The sequence below is a fragment of the Pteronotus mesoamericanus genome, unplaced genomic scaffold, assembly GCF_021234165.1.
Source record: "Pteronotus mesoamericanus isolate MK-2021 breed Mesoamerican mustached bat unplaced genomic scaffold, CSHL_Meso_final contig_20, whole genome shotgun sequence".
In the NCBI taxonomy this organism is placed as follows: domain Eukaryota; kingdom Metazoa; phylum Chordata; class Mammalia; order Chiroptera; family Mormoopidae; genus Pteronotus; species Pteronotus mesoamericanus.
The window spans coordinates 95058581-95080287 of record NW_026555085.1 but is presented as its reverse complement, the minus strand read 5'-3'; the positions used below and the strand labels follow the sequence as shown (position 1 = coordinate 95080287).

Below are 21707 nucleotides of genomic sequence, written 5' to 3'. Positions count from 1 at the left end.
CAGCCCTTCTGCAATCCCACACTGGAGTGAAAGGTACAGACGCACAACTTGGCTAGCAACGGGAATGCAGGGGTCCTCATTAGACAGATGGCAGGAAAGTCATTCTACAAAAGCTTGCTCCTTCCAGTGACAGGCATAATATACACGGTTTGCGGTTAATTTTCAAATTACTAAGTCAATATGAAATGTGTACAGTATTCTGATTTTTTTAAAAACCTAAGGACTCATTCATTCAAATGTCTTCTACAACAAAAGTTGAATTTTAGAAATGTGATGTCTCCTATAATGGGATTTCTCAGGGAAAGTCTCAGTCAAACTGTTTTGTTTATTACCTTCTTGGAGAGTAAATTTTTCAAAAGCCTGTTTGTCAACAGGTATTTTTCCTTTTCTAGAGGTGAAATGTGCATGCGCCCCCCTCGAGGGTGGCCAGGGGCTCAGAGGGAGACAAGGGTGATACAATGGGCATCAGGGCCTCTTCACAAATGGGTCAAACAGGTGTGTGCAAACTGGCTTAGAATTCACACCTCCATTTTCATGCCATCATTTCTATCAACTGGAGATTGTTTTTAACGATTTTGAAGCTAGAAACGATCTATAAAATGGCAAACTGACTGACGCCAAGTCATAAGCATTCCTTTCTTCCAAGAACATATAAAAAGAGATAATGGTTGTGTTTTATTGGAACTTCTGTTTTTTTTCTGGTACTTTAAATCTTTCTACAACTTCTAATTTCCATATTTGCAATGTTTAAAGACCCTACCTGGTCTGGAACAGAACTTTTTTTTTGTTTCATCATGAAATTCCTAACTTCCTTTGGGGGAAAAAAAATCAACGTTTCTGACAAAATAATTCTGATACACTATAATGAAATCAAGACCTATTATTCCCGCTGTGGCCAGTGTGGCTCAGTTGGTTGGAGCATTGACCCACAGACCAAAGGGCTGCAGGTTTGATGCCCCGTCAGGGTGCACAGGAGAAGGCAACCAAGTCAGTGTTTCTCTCTCATATTGATGTTTCTCTCTCTCATGTCTTTAAAAATCTTTTTTTCTTTTTTTAAAAAAGTTTTATTTATTTATTTTTAAAGAGAGGGGAAGGGAGGGAGAAAGAAAGGGAGAGAAACATCAGTGTTCGAGTGATAAGTTGCCTCTTGCACGCCCCCTACTGGGGACCTGGCCTGGAACCCTGGCATGTGACTGAGAATCCAACCGGCAAATTTTTGGTTTGCAGGCCAGCACTTAATCCACTGAGCCACACCCACCAGGGAAAAGATAATCATCTTGATCCCATTCTTTTAACCACTCTAACAATAATATCTAACCATTCTCTAATTTTATTAAATGTCCCTACCAAGGGAAGTCTTTGAATTGGCATACAGGTTTCTTTCCAAAAGTTTGAAATAAAAATGGGAAATATGCTCATACCCTTTATCATTGGGGGGGGGGGATAAACATTTAAATATTTATTTCTTTACTTACATATTTATTTTTAGAGGTGGGAGAAGGGAGGGAGAAACAGAAAGGGAGAAGTATCGATTGCTTACCTCGCGTATGGACACCAACTGGGGACCAGGCCCGCAACCTAGGCACGTGCCCTTACTGAGAGTCAAACTCTTGACTTTCTGGTTTGTGAGACAATGCCCAACCAACTGAACCATACCAGCCACGGCAAAAAATATTAACTTGAAGAGAAAAAAAAAAAAAAAAGGATGAAAGAAAGTAAAAATGAAAGGCTCTTCTATGCAGAATGCCAGATGTAGAAATGTAGAAAGAATGATGGATGAGAACCATTTTGCAACCCCTGATGCGATTCAGCCGAGGACCATCGATGGACGCTGACACATTGGCAACAGAATAGTGGGCATCCAACGAGCCTATCACCCCACGGGGAAAAGCAGACCTTTCTAATTAAAAGACCTGGTGGGAGCCCTTAATCGAATCTCCAAGCTCGTTATGGGGCAACCAGGCTGCTGGAGTGACGTAACAGTTAGCGCTCAACATCAAGTAGGTGGATTCTGGCTAAGAACCTGCAGCCTGAATCTAATCATAGAAAAACCACTCTGACAAATCCACTATGCAAGGAACTGGCCTGAGCATTTCATAAAAATAAATCCCATGAAAAACAAGAAGGCAGGAAAAGTGTTCGAGTTTAAGAGACTTTAAAAAAAAAACATAATTGAATGCAATTCAGGACCTTGATTAGATCCTGGACCCGATTTTTTTTTAAATGCAGGTATAAAATATATTTAAGGAATAATGGGAAGTTTGAACATGGAGTCTGTATTAGACAGTGTCATTAAATTAGTATTATATCTCTCAAATATGATATTGGTACTGTGGTTTTTTAAATGTAGGTATAAAACATTTAAGGAATAATGGGAAGTTTGAATATGGAGTCTATATTAGACAATGTCATTAAATTAATATTAAATTTCTGAAGTATGATATTGTGTTACTGTGGTTGAGGAATGTAGGAATTTATTCTTAGGAGACAATGCTAAACTCTTAAGGAGTGAAGTATCTTGATGTCTACAACTTTCAACAACAACAAAAAGTTGCAGGTAAGAGAAGCAAAGCATCTGGCAAAATGTTGATGACTGGTGAATCTTCCAGAAGAAACTGCCTCTGGGGAGAAACATTTCCCCAACAGAAATTCTCCCCACTATCACTGCTCCCCACCATGGAAACATTTTATGACTTGATCAACTTTCCCATTTAGAAACAGTACTTATCTATTAAGTCAGCACTGGAAGAACCGTTTTTCAGGCCACAGAAAAGCACAGGCCTGAATAGCTAAGGGTGCACAATGCTCACGTAGACTCAGTGAGGTATCTGTCGCACACACAGTCATCTACGAAGGCACCTTTAATTCCTAGTCATACTTGGTGTATGAGAACACCACCAGAAATTTAGTTCACTAAACACCTGTTGCTGTTGGTACAGGATCAACAGCATTACCCATCAGGGAAATGCAAATCAAAACCACAAAGAGAGACCACTTCACACGCCGGGTCATCGAAAAGGCGAAAAGGCATTACAAGCGCTGGGGAGGATGTGGAGAAACTGGAGCCTGGTGCACTGCGGGCGGGGGGCGGGGGGGGCAGTAAAATGGCACGACTGCTTTGGACCGTGGTCTGCTGGCTCCTCCCAAGGAGTCAACATATAACACAGCAATTCGATGCCTAGCTAAGTATCCAAGGGAAATGAAAACACATGCCCATGCGAAAACTTGTACACTAATGTTTTAGCAGAGTTATTCATGATAGCCAAAATGTGGAACCCCCCCGGATGTCCATCAATTGATGCATGGATAAATAAAATGTGGGGTATAAGCATACAATGCAACGCTATTTGTCAATAAAAAGAGATGAAGTGCTGATACCTGCTAAAACATGGATGAGTCTTGCAAACATTACACCAAGTGAAAAAAGCCAGACACTAAAGGCCACATACTATACAATTTCATTTATATGAAATGCCCAGAACAGGCAAATCTTTAGAGATAGAAAGTGATCAGTGTTTACCAAGGACTGAGGGGAGGGGGAAATGTGGGGTTCTTTTTGATAAATATCTCTTAGGTGAAATACAAATCACTATCAGTCAACAACAAAAAAGACCAAGAAAGGAAAGAAGAATAAAAAGAACAAAAAAGAAAATTAAATAAATATGAATGTTGGTTTACTCTTAGTGAACCCAAGCTGATTCCTAGGGATCACCAATTTGTTTCCTCACATGTGCGTTGAGTCATCCATTCCAGGCCAGAAAGGATGACGAGGATGACGATGATGACAATGTTTCCTTTTGATGAGAGACCAATGAGGGATGGAGAGATGAAGAGAAAGAATGGCTTTATATACCATACCTATGCATGAACTGTTAAATTTTTCACAAGCATTAGTCTTCTTGTGACTCCACAAGCTGAAGTCTTCTTGAATTTTTACCTACGTGGTCTTTTCTCCCCAAAAGTTAATATTCAAGTTCAGTTTCTTCTGCTCTATTTTTTTTTTTCAAGTTCTTTTTCTTCTACTGTATTTTAAGTCCACTGGATTAAAGTTAGTTTAGCAAACTGATTTAATTGGTCATGAAATCCCTTTGTGACTATTCAAAGTTCAAACAGCAATAGGAGTTCCCGTTTTAGGCTTCAATTTTCAAAAAATTTTTAGAAGGGGCCAACTGAATTCTTATGGAGGAAAACTGTAAGCAGCCATAAGAACCTACCTAACTCAGGTCAATTAAAAAATACCACCTGCCTCCTGTCTTTTTTAGTTAAGAATGTCTGATTACTAAATACCACTGAATTATGTATTTTAAACGGGTGAACTGTATAGTATGTGCATTAGCTAGCAATAAAACTGCTGCCAAAGAGAAAAGACTGCTTTGATTTTCATGTATAAATTTGACTTTGTCCCTAAAACATAAGCTTTTAGACAAATTCTATTTCCCTACAGCTTTAAATTCAGTCTACATCATCCACATAAATAAGATTCTGGAAGCTAAATTAACCTCTTTAACCAGAAATACTACATAGATGTTTATAGTAAACAAAAATGTGTTTTTTACATGCATTAGTACATCATCCTCTCTTCGAGTAGAATTTACAAGCAAAAGAACCACCTAGTGATTTACAGTAAATACCTGTTACAGAATTTATACTGTTTGGCAAAATGTTTTAAATATACAACACTTGAGAGTTAATAGGCTTTTTGTCTTTTGTCCTCAAGGGGCAGCAGCCCCTCCACGCCTCCTCTCAGGACCGCACCCAGCTCCAGCTGTTATCTTGGCTCACTAGGCTGGTGGCCACCCTCCAGGCTGAAGTCTCCGTCCCTGCTCTCTTACATCCCACCCCTGCTGTAGACAACTCGTCTTCCTCTGAAACCAGCCTCCTCTCCGCCTGCCCAGCTGGACACCGGGAAAAGAACAGAAGGTATAGATTTGAGGCGGGTACCCTCACTCCAAAGAGCAGAAGACAATGAAATAGAGGGGCCCAGGGGGAGGGCGGGATAGTTTCAGGATCCAGCAGCACGCAGATGTCATGGAAACCCATGGACGGTGGACAAGGTGCCTCGGGAGATTTGTGAAGTAAAAAGGGAAGGAATATCCACAGAAGGAATTTAGTATTTGTTAAGGGATGCTTCGAAGACCAACTGCACGCAGATATAGCCTTAGAAGAGGTCTGAGCTGGAGAAGGCCCAAAGCTGCTTCTTCAGAAAGCACGTGGTAATTCTCCTGCCATTAAGTTACTCAGACCTTCAGGGAATCACCATGGGAGTCAAAAAGAATAAGAAAGCACTCTGGACAAGTCACATGAAAGGAAGAAATCTAAAGGCTGCCAACTTCAACTAATCAACTACCTTTTATATACAGGCAAAGAAAATGGGCTGAGGCCTTGGCCAGGTAGCTCAGTGGGTTAGAGCACTGTCCCGATGTGCCCAGGTTGTGGGTTTGATCCCGGTCAGGGCCTATGCAAGAGCCACCCAATGACTGTGTAAGTGGAACCACAGGTCAATGTTTCTCTCCCTCTAATCAATAAGTAAATTAAAAACTCAAAAAAAAAAAAAAGAAGAAGAGGAGGAGGAGGAAGAAATGGGCTTACACTCTGAAATATACGGAAACTAAAGTCTAGAAAACTCATTAAAACCTTAGACTTGAAGTTGTGGACTGTCTGTCTGGCTTTGCGATGAGAACCGAGGGAGGAGCTGCGCAGTGGCTCGCGACAGCACTCCCCTGGGGCAGGGCCTGCGGGGCAGCGGCTTGGAAAGACCCCGCCCTGCACTAGGCGGCTGATGAAAGGCTTCAGGGGTGTACCTTCTTTCTGAAGGAGAGAAGAGAAGGAAGACAAAAATTTTCTAAACTGTATTTCATTCATACCAGCTACCTGCTTGCTAAAAATAAAAATGCCAAAAGATCAAATATTTGGCCATCTTTCTCCTTCAAACAGAATTCACAAAATAAAAAACCATCCAATGAAGGAATAAACTTATAGCCCAAACTACAGTTGTGTTTTATACGAATGTGATCAAGATGCCACAGTCTGTGTCTACCTCAGGGTGCCCAAGCCGGGGGAAAACTCACTTCAGTTACATAAACATTTTTTTGAGGCCACATGGGAAGGGACTTAAAATTAAAAGAGCTTCACTTGATTACCACATTCACTGAATGGAGGAAAACATATAGAAGAGCAAAAGAAAACATCTAACACGCCATTGGTTTTCATCTTTTCTCCCAACCCTCAAGATGCACCTTGGGGAATGAAGGGTAAGGGAAGCGTAGGTGCATGACTGGAGGCCGAAAAGGAAAAGCCGGAGGGATCTACATCCCTGCGAGCGGAGGGCCTCTCACGTCACAGGGTCCCAGGGTCCTTCCCCTTCCTGTCTACTGCTACGGAGCCATCACATACAGAGAAAAATGGCTGGAACCAGGGAAACTAGTTTGAGGACTAACGTTGCGGTATATTGCATGGGATAATTAAAATTTGGGAACAAGGAAAAGATCTGAAGCAGCAGACTAGAACCACCAGAAGTTTTTTTTAATTTTATTTTTCAATTACAGTTCACGTTCACTATTATTCTGTATTAGTTTCAGGTGTTCAACATAGTGGTTAGACAATCACATACTTTACAAAGGGATCCCCTTCGCCCCCATCATTTCAAGTAACAGAACTTCTTGATGGTCTGATGTCGGTAAGTAAAAGGAAGAGCGATGGGGGGCCAACGGCAGCATCGCAAGGCGGGGAGGATACCACCAAGACGTCTCTTTTAGGGAGGAGGAGGTGGGCCAAGGGGACAGAGAAATGCTGTTCTTGAGATAAACTGCCCAATACATAGATGCGTATGTGGGTCTGAAACTTGGTGAATGTGGCTGAGTGTTAAAGCCATGGAAGCGGACAAAGCCCCCTAGACACAATGCTTGGTCTCAGCTGGCAAATCAGCTGGGAGAGGATCTTAAGGGAGGAAATGTGTTTAAAATGGAATGGAGTTCAACAAGGTACCGGAGGATCGATGATGAACTCAAGGTCAGGAGAGCAGAGCAAACCAGGAAGGGAGAAAGAACAGTATGGGCCTGGCACTCAGTGACACCCAAATAAATGGAAAAAAAAAATGAGCAGTGTCCATTCTCATTTAGGTCTGCGGCCTGTCTTCCAACCTACAATCTGCTGCCTCCAGGCCACGGACAGGGTAGAAAGAGCGAGGACAGCATCTAACACAATTTGTGGGTCAATAAAGATGAATTGCTTGCCATTTGTTTGACAGCAGATACAGTAATACATCCTAAAATCCCTAGAAAGGCAGAGTGCACCGGCATCTGAGTTAAATTTTCACTCTGTTGGCTCATTTTTGACATGGGATGATGCCACTTACCTCATAGAAGCGATGAACAACTGATAAGACAAGAAAAAGCACACGCAAGTTCGCCCAAACCGCCCGAGTCCCTGATAGGGTCTCAAATTCAGGAGACCACTTGGTGACTTGACAGTCACTGAGAAAAGGAACTCTATTTTGCAAATTTCTATAAGCATCCGATCCTTAAGACTTATGCACTTACTGGTTCATTCTCCACAGATTTCCACACACACAGCACTGGCACATCCCTCCCATCCCTCACGCGTGTCCAGTTCATGCTTCGGGGGAGAATGAGCACAAGAAGTTACACTGAAGAAAGGGGGGACAGACAACTGTAATTGAAGAGCAATAACACATACATACATATATACATACATACAGAGTGAAAAAAATAAAGGGGTCAATAAGTAGGTCTATTATACTTTATGTGTATATATGCCAATTATAAAAATTAACAGTTTTAGTTAATATTTATTACGAAGAAGGAATCTGTACTTCATGCCTAGATTAAGTTGTCTGCTTATAGGGCCTAATGCAATCTTAAAAGAAAAGCCCTACATTGATTTTTAGGTTTTACAAAGGAGCAACTTTCCTAAAAACTTAGCTTAGTTACAGTCCCAGAATACAGCTATTTGCTTTGATCAGGCTCAAGGAAAAAAACACAACAGCGTCTCTCTCAACTTCTTATCCGAAGCCGAAATAAGCCAGCTGGTCAGCTCATAGCAAAGGAATCATAAGCTTTGGGGATTTTTCCTTCTTCATGACCATAAAAAGCAACAAACGGGTGACATTTCCCTTTACTCTTATTTGCCAGGGGAAGGATTTGCAACACCATTCAAGAAGGCTCTGTTTGGACCTTCCCCGATCTTCATTTGAGTTTGCATACAGTTACAATACCTCCAGTATTCACTGCAGGAGCTGGAAAGCGTCTGAGGAACACAATAATTTTCAGCATTTAACTCCACAGTAGTCTAATTGTCTTTGGTCCCAGAAAATATGGTTAAGGGGAAGTTTGAAGGCATAATGCAGCTTGCACTGGGGTGTTCGGCCCTAAGAGCACTTAATTAAGTGCCATGGAAATTGATTCTATAAACAGTTGTTAGACTTACTGTAGTCTGAAAATACAAATTATATCTGGTGTAATCAGGATTATTTGAACACTGAAATTGATCCAAAGTAGACTCTATCCCCCAAATTTTAACAATCATCATCGTTGCCTCTATTTTCTACCTTTTTCTCTCACCCTCCCCAAATGTATCATCAAGTTCAGATGTAAATGAAGTATTTCATTTCAGGGTGATGTGAGGCATTTCTCAGGTAATGTTCATTTCGAAGCTGGGACACATTCCTTCTATTTCCATTTCAGCCAGAGTAAGAATTTTTCTACAAGTTGTTAATTTAAAAATTAAGCATATAAAAAATACAATCATTTTTAAATGAATGAAATGAAAATCCAACCTCCTTGCCCCCCCACCGCCAAACAATTTTTTTCTTTAATATCTCAGAATTATTTTCAGTCTCAGACTGGAAATAAAAAGTTAAGTTCAAAGTCCCCACCTACATCCCAACAGATGTAGATGTAGTTTTCCATTGCCAATCACATTAAAATGCAGAAGTCACACCCTAGTATCCAGAACTGTCCATAACACAGTCACAAACAAGCTACCTCTCTGAGCTTCTCAATCACATTTTTTTTTTAAGAGAGAGGGGATGGAAGAGGGATAGAGAGGGAGAGAAACATCAACGTGTGGTTGCGTCTTGCACGTCCCCTACTGGGGGCCTAGCCGGCAACCAAGGCATATCCCCAAACTGGGAATGGAACCGGTGACCCTTTGGTTTGCAAGTCAATCCCCTGAGCCACACCAGCCAGGGTTCAAGCACCATTCTAAGTGTGCTCTCCTCTCTGGCCTAGCATTTCCTAACTGTACTTGGGTTTAATGCATACGATCTGTCCCCTTTGGGAGATGCATAATTAATACTAACATTTAAAAGGTTCTGAAAAGTCCTGCAGTTAAAATTTTCCCTAGACTATTTTTCACTCAGTATCTCCCCCAATATAATGAGGCTCACTTTTTTATTATTTGAAATATTATTTTCTTGCTTCCTCTCAAGTATCTCATCCTTCAAAAATTCATCATAAATTCCATTCCTGTCTCGGCCCAGGCAACTATGAAAAACTACCACGCACTGAGTGACTTAGACAACATTTATTTCTCTCAGTTAGGGAAGCTGAAAGTCCAACATTTGCAGGACTGACTTGGTTCCCGGTGAGCGGGCTCTTCCTGGTTTGCTGAAGGCGTTCTCTGATTACAAGAGAGGCTCTTTCATGTCCTTCTCCTTGTAAGGGCACTAACCCCAGGACCAGGGCCAACCTCATTACCTAATCACCTTCTAAAGACCCTGTCTCCAAATACCAGCACATCGAGGGTTAGTTTCAACATGGGAATTTGGGGGGCTGGGAGGGGACACAAGCGTTCGGTTGACAGCCTCCTCCAGGCCACCTTTCCTGGTATACCAGTACGCGCGCGCGCTCTCTCTCTCTGGCTTTTGGGATCTGCCGTGTTTGTACCTCTTGTCCAGCACTTCACTGAAACTCACACCCAATGCGGTTTCCCCAAGTTTGTTAAATCCATGATAGACTGTGAGCACTAAGGTCAAAGGCAGTTTGGAGGTAATTCAGGGGGTCCGCTGCAGTGCCTCACTCTTGTCAGGACCCAAGAAGACCCCCGTTCCCTTAAAAGGAATGCTCTAATTTTCCTTTTTTCTTCCTGAATATGCTTATACATTGGCGGCCTATTTACTGTTTAAATAATTTTTATTCCAAGATCATGCAATTAAGAAAAGCCTTAGCAATCACATGTATGATTTGCTAGTCCCGATCCACCGCCCTTACATTTTATTTTTGGTGTGGGCAGTGCAGGCACCCGTGGGGGACTCCGTTCCTTTGGTCCAACCCTCCCAGGGGCTGCAAGATCCCTCAGTCACCTAATCTGCCTAAGAACAAAGCACCCTGGGTAAGAAGCAGGGATGAGGACCACGGCCCGGCTTGGGAAACTTTCTCTGACAAACGTAGTACTTTCAACCATGACCTACTTCCCTGAATACTTGGGCATTCTTTGCATTCCTCCCTGTCACAGAGGACTCTTTCACAGGCACAGTTCCAGAAGGGACTTGAAATCTCTTGTCACTGCCTCAATTCTAGATAATATTGCAGGTCCTCCCTGGTCACTACAGAATCTCCCATTACAGGATATAAAAAAGCCAACATGTCTTTAATGAGTATCAAAAGAATAACCAATCTTCATTTTAATCAAAGTAAAACAAGTTTTCTATACGGTAAACAAAACAAAAACAGATCTAAAACTGCCATCAAATTGAATTTAAACTCCTGAAGACTTTACAAGGAAAAAAAATAGATATTAAAACCAATCAACTGGGTTTTGGCCCCCATGACTTTTTGTCAACTATTTTTGTTGTTGTTGTTTAAATTTTATACAATAGGTTTCATCAGAATTGAAGAAAAGATCTTAATAATCAGGACTGGTTTCAGTAAACCTTAGTGGTGACATTTTTCACTGCTTTTCAGTAACTTAATTCATATAAAACAGCAGAACAAGAACAAAATTTTCCATTTAAATATTTACATTAACATTATAGGAGTCAGGAACTCATGTCTAAATATTGGTTAAATGTGTCATTTCTGAAATAATTAAGAAAAATTCACCAGAGACAGACTGGCTAATTCTTAGAAATTTCCTATAAATTATAATCCTATCCGCCCCGCCCCCCAATTTGTATACCAATTGTAAATTTAAAGTAGGTAGACCATGTCTACAATTGAGCTCTCCATAGCATTCAATATGTTACTGGGGTGGATAAGACTATTTTACATGTGTATCCAAGTGAAGGATCATTTCAAACAAAAGTTTCTTAAGAGGTATTCTACCAACGTGTTAATTTAGTGAAAAATTATCACCCAGTATGGAAATTTTCATAGAAAGTTAAACACTATCAAATTTGTCAACAATCTTATTTAATGTATCACGACAATGTGCATATGAGAGAGCACCGAAAATTATCAGGGGTGACATGGAGCATGTGTTCGGTGAGGATGGTCAACGTCAGGGAGTGACCACAGAAATGCGATAGTGCAGCAGACAGAACCCAGAGCCTGCAAGGGCCCGATTCAACAAAAAATCACGTGCTCTGACATAAAGAAAGATAACAAACCGTAAATCGTCCTCTGAACAACAGACCAAAGGGCAGACACTGGCGATGGAAAGAATTACAAGGAAGAAAGATGATAAATAAAGATAAACATTTCCCAAGCTACCGAGTTTCTTTGCCTACAAATGGAAGGAACACGAGTCAATCATCAGCCTCTTTCATTTTTAGGTGGACACAGACGTGCCGGGGTCAAGGGTCACTGTGGCCTGATGAAGCAGTGATATAATAGCTGTTCAATCCAGGGCCATCTGTTTTATCGTCTTGAACATTCACTTTTGGCTCCCCCTTCTCCATAGGCACCACCAACAGTCTTTCAGTACTGCCATCGCTTATTCTGTGATACCTGACCCTCCGCTGTGATCAGCACCCACCACCCCACAAGCCTGGATGGTCCCCGGTGCCATGGCCTGTGCTCCGACGCTGTTAGAGAAATGGTATTGATCTCATGGATGCCCTCTGTCATTACCTAGAGTCGGCCGCAAACCTCTTCCTTTTCAAAATCTGCTACCTTCAAGCTACACGCTCCCATCTACAGAGAAATCATTGTTTGCACCGTTGGATACACAGCAGAAGATCAGTGAAGCTGACCTCATGAAAGGAATGTTCTTGACTGACTACGGCAGAAACTGAGGTACTCTGTTTTCCAACTTTGGAAACTTCAGTTATTTCTGACTGCCCCTAGGCCAAATCTACATTCCCTGCCCCCTGCTAGTATCTGATAACATGCATCTACCACGTGGTGGAAATGTTTGCCCCAAGTCACCCATTCCAGTCTCACCCCCCTCCTGCAGATGGCCTCTCGGTCACTGGTCTCCTAGCAGTGCGTCGGCCACGCAGATGGCATTTCTGCCCTTTGCGTGGTTTGCTATCACGAGCCTTTGCTGGCTCTCCGTTGCCCGTGTGGCTCCTACAATGACTGGCTTCACCTCCATTTATCATCCTCTTTCTGCCATTCCCTTACATTCACTCAGCCCTTAATATGTCACGTACTTTCTGGCCTCCCGACGAACGGCCTTCTGTCTGTCTGCAACCCTTCCCAAAATGCTCGTCTTTCTACAGCCGCTATCTGGACACTTCACTGAGTAGACGCGTACCAACTAATGGCAACTGTTCTACTGTCCCTCCAACTTACTTCAATCTTTGTTGTTATTGACTATTTCTTCTAGGGGGACCCTATCAACTCACCTGGATGATGAGATTCGAAAGGGCAATGCTTTGTGATCTTACTTATCTCCTGAAACATCTAGTCCAGTGATTTTCATACAGTAAGTGGTTAGGAGATACTGAATTTAATCAACTATTTTTATTGCATAATGTTATTACATATCAAGAAAACAAATTAAGTTTATAAGATAACACCTGCTTCCCATTTTTCTACATTTTGTATACATAACACTTTACCATGAGGGACCAGGGTAACACCTCCTATGTAGAATATAAAAGTATTTCAAACCATGGACGTGCTATTACAATTGACTAGATTTTTAGCCACTCCCTTAATGCTTTTAACTTAGTGCACAAAAGCACAGCAGGAAATTTTTTTAAATAAAATGAAATCAATAAACAGATTAACACATACCTGGAAAGTCGAGTTGTAACCGGAGGGGCTATTTAATCAATGGTGCTGGAACAACAGGTAACCGTATGGAAAATGAATTTAGATCTCTCTCTCTAGACATAAAATCATCAAATTTCCAGTGGATTAAAGAGCTAAACACATGAAAGGGAGAATTTTTTTTTTTTTTTTTTTTAAGAACTGAGCTCTAGAATTCTCTCTCCATCTCCACGGTTCCTAGCACAGTTCCTATAGCCCAGAAACCAGTAAAGAAATGTTTACGGCATCAAGACTAAATAGTGATACGCAGTGGGGAAAGGTCAGGTTTGAAGATTCTGTCACAGACTTTTGGAGCAGCCAAATGCCATAAAGTAAGCCCTCAGCTGCTGTCTGCTTCCCTTGCACAAAGTTGAAAACTGATCAACGAGGTAAAATGTTTAAGAGCTAATCACGTGGAAGCAAAAACTGTGAACGTGGCCACATGGCTGCTTCTCACTCAGGAAGTATTAGTATTTGGTTCAACCCCTATTCTCCCTCCACAGCCCATTCCTTTTAGGGAAGTCTCCACTCACAGTTCACATTTTTCAATACAGGAGGATAAAAGGACCGGAACTATGTAGGAGAAATGTTTTCCTTTATTTTCTCCTGAAGATGTAAGAAGGGAAATACCTAACGACTCTTCTGACATCCTCTGAAACCCTCTCCCCGCCACACCGGCTCCCACCTCCATCGGCGGGTGCTGTTGTCACCGCGGCCTGGCCCACCTGGGCCTGGCCCTCCATCAGCTCCTACACCCGGCGTCCCTTCTCGAGGCTACGGTGGCCACGCCCGGCAGATCAGACGGCCAGAGAGCACCGGAGCTGCGGGAGCTCAGACCACAACTGCCAGGCTCTCTGATTCAGGGCTCCTAGGATGGGCCCAGGGTGTCTTTCAGAAGCTCCCCAGGTGATGGTATTGCAACACCAGGTTTGGGAACCAGGGAAAACAGGATCTCTCAATACTCCCGCTACTTGCAATGTCTGTGTATCATGTTGGAGACCGGCCGGTGGGGTGGAGTAACCTCTCCTTCTTAAATTGCGGCTTGTCTCATTTACTAACCAAACATGACACTGACATTTTATTATAACTGGTTAAGGTCAGACAGGATGAAATTACAGGGTTTCTCCTCTTTTTTTTTTTAAACACCATGAAGAAGCTGTAGAGAAGACAAAAACATTTGAACTTGAATGAAGCTTAACAGTGTCTGGGAAAGGTCCTGAAGTTTCCAGAGCATCGAACACCTACGTTTTTCTGGGAAAACACATTTATTCCAGTGAACCAAGCCAGGCTGTCATTTTGAGAGAACGAGAACAGACAAAGCCCAGGGGAGGAGGGCTTCTGCGGCCCCCAGTCCCTGCATCCAGCATTTCATGGATCAGAAGTATGAAGAAATTTCTGGCAGCTAGATTTTAGATTGTTCCCAGAGGGGAAATTTTTAAATTGATAGCCGAAGAAGTAGGTCATTGTCTAAGCACATAAATTTAAAGACAGTTTACTAATTTGGGAAAAAAGGAAGAAGAGAAGAGTAGCCCCTCAGCTGCCTTTTTGTTCTTAAACTTGCTTTTCCGCTACTTGGAGTCATTTTCGGGGGCAGGGGGTAATTTTTAAAAAGTAATCAACTATAAAATAAACCATCACCTTTAATGCTCTGAAAGCCAGCCCAGTTCATGATTGGGTGGCCAACATGCATGACAAGGCACTCAACCTCATAGCTAAACATGCACCAAGGAGATTCAGGCGCCAGCTGCCGTGCAGACTGGCCAGTATTAGACAACCTGCTGTCCACCGAGGCAAAGGCACTGGGAGGCAGCTGTTGACCTGCACAGAGGAGGGATGCAAAGCGGTAGAATCTCTTTGGAAAGGGATTTAGCAAGGGCTCTCAAAATCATAAATAAATATAACTCCTTTGATCCAGCAATTTCACTTCAGAAATCTACCCTAAAGATACATTTGCCCGCATACATAGATATCTGAACTAGGATATTATTCCCTGTGTCAATTTCATATAGCAAAGGACTAGGGAAATATAAATATAAACACAGGGGATTGGTTAAATCATGATGGTACTTCAACCCATAAAGGAGAAATTTATGTATGTAGCCATTAAAAAGAATAGGAGTAGATCTTTACGTCCTGATATGAAAAGATATCCAAAACCTAAAGTAGCCGAATATATATAACATGATCTTTTTATTTGTTAAGGATGGAAGGAACCATTTTTATTTATATCCTTGCCCATGCATAAAGTTTTTGAAAGAGTAACCAACAAACCACCAACAATGATTTCAAACTACTGTCACCAGTTAGCACTTGAGGGGTCAGAAAGAACAGGGAACTTGTACTTTTTACCGCACTCTACAAACTGAGGTTCTCAACATTTTTAGAAAACATTTTTAGAAAAATAAACATTCAACAAATCCTGTTATGCAATACCTTTAAATAAAAATCATTGCATTAAGAGTAAACAAATGCTTTTGATCATCTTGTAAAATCTTTACAATTCAAAAACGATGTCAGATCGAGTCAGCTTTAAGTAAACTTAATTATTCATGATAACAAATACAAGGGCACGTATGATTGAAACTATTGGTTATTGATATATTCACCACAATCCTTCTTCTAGATATACTGAAGACAGAAAAGAATGATCATAGGTACAAAATCCTACCTTACTTACATTCTCTAACACAGTGCTAATTTGCAGGAAAATGGCCCAAAAACTAAGCAGACATGTCAATCAATTATAATTATAGATTTTTCAAGAATTTATTGGAACTACACTAACACATAGTGCTTCTCCCTTCCAAATCCTGCTTTTTTTCCCCCATATTTTTTCATTGTATTGTTTTTAAATTAAACTTATTCTAAATTGTAAACTTTTTTTGGTTATAAGGGAACTAAGAATTGGGTTCAAGGATATTCAGGATTTTTTCATGAGCTAAAAGCACTGACTATATTTCTCTTAGAATGGGGAATGCTATAAATTCTAATTTCTCACTTCATGAACAATACAGCACACAGAGGCCAAGGATAAGCTCCACTTAGACTTTCCTTTCTTTGGTGTTTTACAACACTGCCTATGTGTTAAGGCGGATGAAGAAAAAGAAAAAACAATTCCATGGTACCTTTTAAAATAAGACACTTTGTTTCCATTTTATTTATTATCCCATAAGATACCAAACTAGAATGATCCTCCTAACATCAGTCTAAAGCTGTCCAGGCAAAGAGCTTAGTCAACCCCAAACTAATTCAAAAGGATGCACACGTGAGATCTGTGGCTCGTAGAGGGGCATATTTCGAGTGGAAATCTCCATTGATTTCCTACAGCTATGGCCTAAACGGCTGCAACATTCAAGAGAATGCCCTGCAGTCCCCACAGGCTGTGGCTCTCCTACATGACCATCCTTACAATTTTTGGAATGCATTCCAATCAGATAGCAGCACCTCTTATAATCTGGAGAAAATCCTTAAGCCATACAGGTAGCCACACCCATAAACATACTACTCTATTAATAAACATGTAAATCTCACCTAATCATCCTAAATTCTGGCCCTTTTCGTGTAAAACTAGTGATATAATCACATTAAAGCCATCCCCAGTCTCCATTTCCATCCTGTAAACAGAGGGCATGTGAGAGAAGAAAACATACAACCGTAGGCTGGAAAGGGAATTATGAAATACGCTTAGTCAACTCAATTGTCTGTCTGAATGCATGAAAGGCAAAGACATCCTTCAATCTACTAATCAGATGGTGGATTCTTCTATTTGAGTTCACGTTTATGTTTCAGTGATTCAGCTCTTGTATAATCAAATGGGACCACAGCTTGAAGAAGTGACAGGAGTCCCCATCTTCCCACCTGCCAGGGACACTGGCCTCACACTGTGCAGCTGACCACTGTTCCGTTTCTAGCTCGGAAGTCTCCTGCTGGCGCAGAAAATACAGAAAGCCTAATTTGTGGGATTGTGCCTGTCCAGATTTACTTAGCCTGGAGCTTGGCTCCGCAGTCAAGATCGGCCAGAGCCATGGAGGTAAATTTGTCTATTACATCCAACACACTCCACCCTATACTGCCATCTGATTTCAAACCGTCTTCGGAAGACAATTTCAAATCAGATGACTGAGGGTTACTAGAGCTTTCTTTCCCACGTGTGTTTGGGGTGATATTCCTACACCTGCAGCGGCCAAAATAGCCAAGTCTCAACATTAAACCTGGAAAATAATTGATCCAAATAATTGATCCAGAATTTACATATTAAGACTGTAAAAGACTGACTGGAAGATAAGGCTCCTCCCAGTTTATTGAAAAACACCACAGATCAAACACAAGACTTCTTCGCCTAAATGTTAGGCTTGCGTAATCGAGCTTGATGTGGTAGGAGTAATAATTCGGTGTAACATCTTTTGATGTGTGAGCACTTATCCAGTGAGTAACTAGTAACTGAAATTAGCAGAAAAAAAGGAAAGTATTGCTAAATAGGCAGTACTCATGTGACACAGGTATCATTTAGATGGCGAAAAAAAATCTGCTAACAGCCTTTAGTTAATGATCAGCATTCTACCAGTGGGAAGGGAATGATGTATTGGTCTAAACCTCCTCAAATGTCCATAGGCCCAAACAAGAAAGCTGAAGATGTAATTCATAACTAATTCAATGCATTTAAGTGGTCTCATTTGAGCCACTCACATATTTGTGGCCAATATACTTGTCTTCTTGAGATTAAAGGCAATTTGAAACTGCCTCCCATGCCAACCTTTCTACGGAAAAAGAAACCAAAGTCCCCAAATCTGAATTGTTGCCAAAATATTCACTAGATCAATTAATAACCAAACAGGCTTACTTGACGTAATCACTGTCTGATACGTAAGATAGATTATGATGAGCAGGTCAAAGGTTAAACTGTACAAAAATTAGATGGGCCAGGGTACTCCCCAACTTGGTCGTCTCCAATCAAAACCATCCCTTCCCGAGAGCCTGCTACGGGCCAGGCAGCAGGCAACACCTGGGGGAACACCTGTTATAAACAAAACAGACATGGTTCCTGCCTTTGCGAAACATTCAGAATAGTTAGAAAAACACTCTAGTCAAGTCACCAAATGCACAAATGAGGGAACTGCTAGGAAGAAGTGTCCACTGTGCTGTGAGAGCCCAGAATGGCAGATGGGATTACTCAGAGGTCGGGAACAGGAGCTTAACAGGATGAAGAGGCGAGGCAAGAGCCATGTGCTGAGTCATTCTTAATTAGAGAGTTCTTTTGAAAACACTTAGGCCCTCACAACCTGGGAAATAAATTTTGCTAATTGAAATGAAAAACTACACATCTTCCAAGGATACATGTAAGTGTATTGATTGCCTCCAAATTGATAACTGGGCAGAATGCCAAAAAGTTCAGTGCTGCTCTGGATGTCATTTAAGTCATTTTTAAAAGGACATCGCAGGGCTGTTTCAAGACGGTGATGGCCGGGAAAGGGGGAGAAGATTATGGAAGAAGGACATAAAGAAAGGAGGATTGGAAAATGGAGCCTGGCTGGGTCATTCAGTTGGTTAGAGCATCATCCTGATACACCAAGGTTGTGGGTTTGATCCTTGGCTGAGACACACAGAAGAATCAACCCATCAATGCATAAATGAGTGGAACAAATCAATGTTTCTCTTTCTCTCCCCCTTCCCCTCTCTCTTTCAAAAGATAAAACATTAATAACGTTTAAAAAATGGAAGGAATATTTTTAAATGAACAAATTTGAGTTCATTGGGATGGGAGTAAGTACCATATTTCACTGTGAACTGTTAATAAGAAAGCCTGAGGTGTAGTAAAAGCCTAGGAAAAAAATGAACCTGACTGTAGGATTTCAGCAATTACACATTAAAGTTACTTTCATTACGAGACTCTAAATACTGGTTATACAGCCACTTGACAGTGGCTGGCATTAAAAAGTGATGTACAGTAAATATTAAGGTGTGATTCAGACCTCAAAAGAACAGTACATTCCTTAGGCCCAAGGCTTAGGCACCTCTTAGAAAATCTAGATATACCAGGCAATTAGTACCTGTTAGTACCTACAGCTGTGGGGACCACGGGTTTTACAAGGAACTGTAGTTAAAGACTGAAGGTAATCTAGTTTTTAAGAGGAGTCACAGCCCAGACTAGACTGGGGCAGCTAAAGAGTCAAGACAATGAGGTCAAGGTTTTGTGAAATTCACCTAGATTTCAGCTTGTATTTCCCCCTATACATTTACTTCTACATTAACATGTATTACACACCTATACCTCCTGTGATAACTCTTAAAGGTCCTCATACAATCTGTATCCTCAAATTGGACACATGGATCTTTAAAAATAAGAATAGTAAGTACAATTGTCCACATCTTTCTATACGGATATCATAAAACAGATGGGGTGGAGCTTTGCTAATGAACGCACATGCTGGGAAATAGATCTCAAATCCAATGATTTGAACAAGTACAAACTTGGCTGCTGTAGTGTCCAAGAAGATATATTTCTGCCTTGAAGACTTGAGACTGTAAATTGCAAATTTCCTAGCAGGTTCAGCACTACTTCCAGAGACAAGAATACAGGGAATGCTCGCTTATGCCAGACCGCATCCTTTGAGAACTTCTAAATACTCCTCCAGTGTTTGTTTATCCAACCGAGTCCACAGGCAATGCACTGAGCGAAAAGGAAGACGCTGCCCTGTTTGCGAAACCTGTCATTCCGTTCGGTGATGCAGCGTCTGCCCAGGTTTTCTTTGGCTCCGAGGGAGCTACACCCCAGGCTTTCTCTGCATCAGGAAGGCGGTGTCTGCTCCAGCCGCTGCCGCAGGACGACTGGGTACCAAACCCTGGTCGTTCCAGGCACAGCTAGTAACAAGGACTGTACGGGGCGGGGATCCCACGGGTCACCCCTTCGCCAGGTTACAACACGGCTTCTGGCCAAGCAGCTGACTTTCCTCATCTACGAGAAAGCGGGGCCGGGGATTCAAGACTCGACCGGGGATCAGTTTTTCACGGATTCCCCACGCAGCCCCGGCGTCTCGGATTGGGTCGCTACCACCGGAAGAGTGTGGAGAAAGGCTCTGTAAGCGGCGCGCAGGGGCAGGATTTTATGACTGCGGATGGCGCAGTCGCCTCCCCCGGGGACCCGCGACAAAGATGCGAGCCCCCCGCCACGCTTGCTGCTTGCTCTGGTCTCGCCCCGGCGCAAAGGGAAAAGAAAAAGGAAAAAAAAGAAACCCTTAAAAGGGGGTTTCGTGCGCCCGAGTTTGGAGATGGGCTGGACGGGCTGGGAAGTTCTTGCAAGCAGAAATCAGAGGAATTCCCCCACCCCCGCCTCCCCGCGGCAGGTGGCCCGGCGCTCGCGTACCTTGGTGGCGGGGTCCGCGGCCGCGAGGGTCGGGTCTCCCGGAGCTCCCGGCGCCGCCTCCGCCGCGAGGCTGCCGCCGCTGGGCTCGGGCTCGGCCGGCGTCCGGCTCCCCGCCTCCGGCTGCTCCGGGCTCCGCTGCTCGGTGGAGCTTCCAGCACCCATGGCTACTCTGCAGTTCTCCCGCTTCCAGCCGCCGTGTTACGCCTTCTCCAAATCGCAGGGACACCGAGCAGAGCCAGAAGCCGTACGCCCGTGAGGTCCCAAGAGCGCCTTCCTCGCCTGCTTCTCCTCCGAACGCGCCCAGACTGCGAAAGCAAGAGACGCGCTCGCGGCAAACTCCTTAAAAGAAAAAAAAAAAAAAAGCCACCTCTTTGCCTCCTCCTCCTCCTCCCCCTTGTTTTTCCCTCGCTTCATCACATGAGCACAGCCCAGACACGCCTTTCAGCAGCATCTCCCCCCAGGCTGCTAGGACCCGAGGCGCAGCGTGAGTCGCGGGCTGAGGTCCCGGCGAGCAGCCCCCAGGGCGCCTCCTGTTCAGAAATGGGGACCAGAGCTGGGGAACGACCCAGGATTGTCTCCGGTGAGAACAGGGAGGACAGAAAGCCTCCGGGGAGACTGGATTAGCCGGGGTTTATTAAATGATAGATACCCCGAGGCAGGAGCTACTGCAGCGGCTGACTTTCAACTCGCCCAGAAGGGAGCCCAAAGCCCCATTATCTTGCCTTCAGATTGTGGGACGCGAAACGTTTGTTCCTGCCCCCTCCCCATTAGCAGGAGAAAAGCAAGCGCTCCTTGGCTCCTCCGTAGTCGGACCATATTAGGACACCTCACGTGGCAGCGGCGGGGAAGGAAAGGTTAATGCAGTCAGGCCACGGATGAGGTGAGCCGGGCGGCCCCACGCGCTCCTATCATCCGGAACAGTGATGTCAGGCGATGTCATCAGCGACACTGGCCGCCTTCCTGCCCTGGGGAATTTAGAGAATGAGACGGGTTACTGGAAATGAGGGCCTGGTGCTGAAGGTCCAGGCCACTTCTCCCTGCGCCATGCTGGACCGTGATGGGATAGATCTGTTCCTTTGCATCAGTATTTCTCCGCAGATAAAAGCTCTAAATAGTATCAGTCTAAGTGGCCTGCTTTCTTAGAAAAGCATGGCCTTCATGCTTTTGAATATAGTGTTTGTAATATGAAT

The 21707-nt window shown here is 42.9% G+C and overlaps 1 protein-coding gene across 2 annotated transcripts in view; it reads right to left on the bottom strand.

The window, feature by feature from the left end:
* The window catches only part of AKAP12 (A-kinase anchoring protein 12), a 78971-nt gene extending 57726 nt beyond the window's left edge, over positions 1–21245 (bottom strand). For both annotated transcript variants that reach the window (XM_054570114.1, XM_054570113.1), the window contains exons 1-2: positions 21167–21245; positions 20518–20856 (exon numbers count right to left, since the gene is read on the bottom strand). In XM_054570114.1, the coding sequence (XP_054426089.1) occupies positions 20518–20679 (162 nt within the window). In that variant the 5' untranslated portion in view covers positions 20680–20856; positions 21167–21245. The remainder of the gene's footprint in view (positions 1–20517; positions 20857–21166) is intronic.
* Positions 21246–21707: the final 462 nt, after the last annotated feature.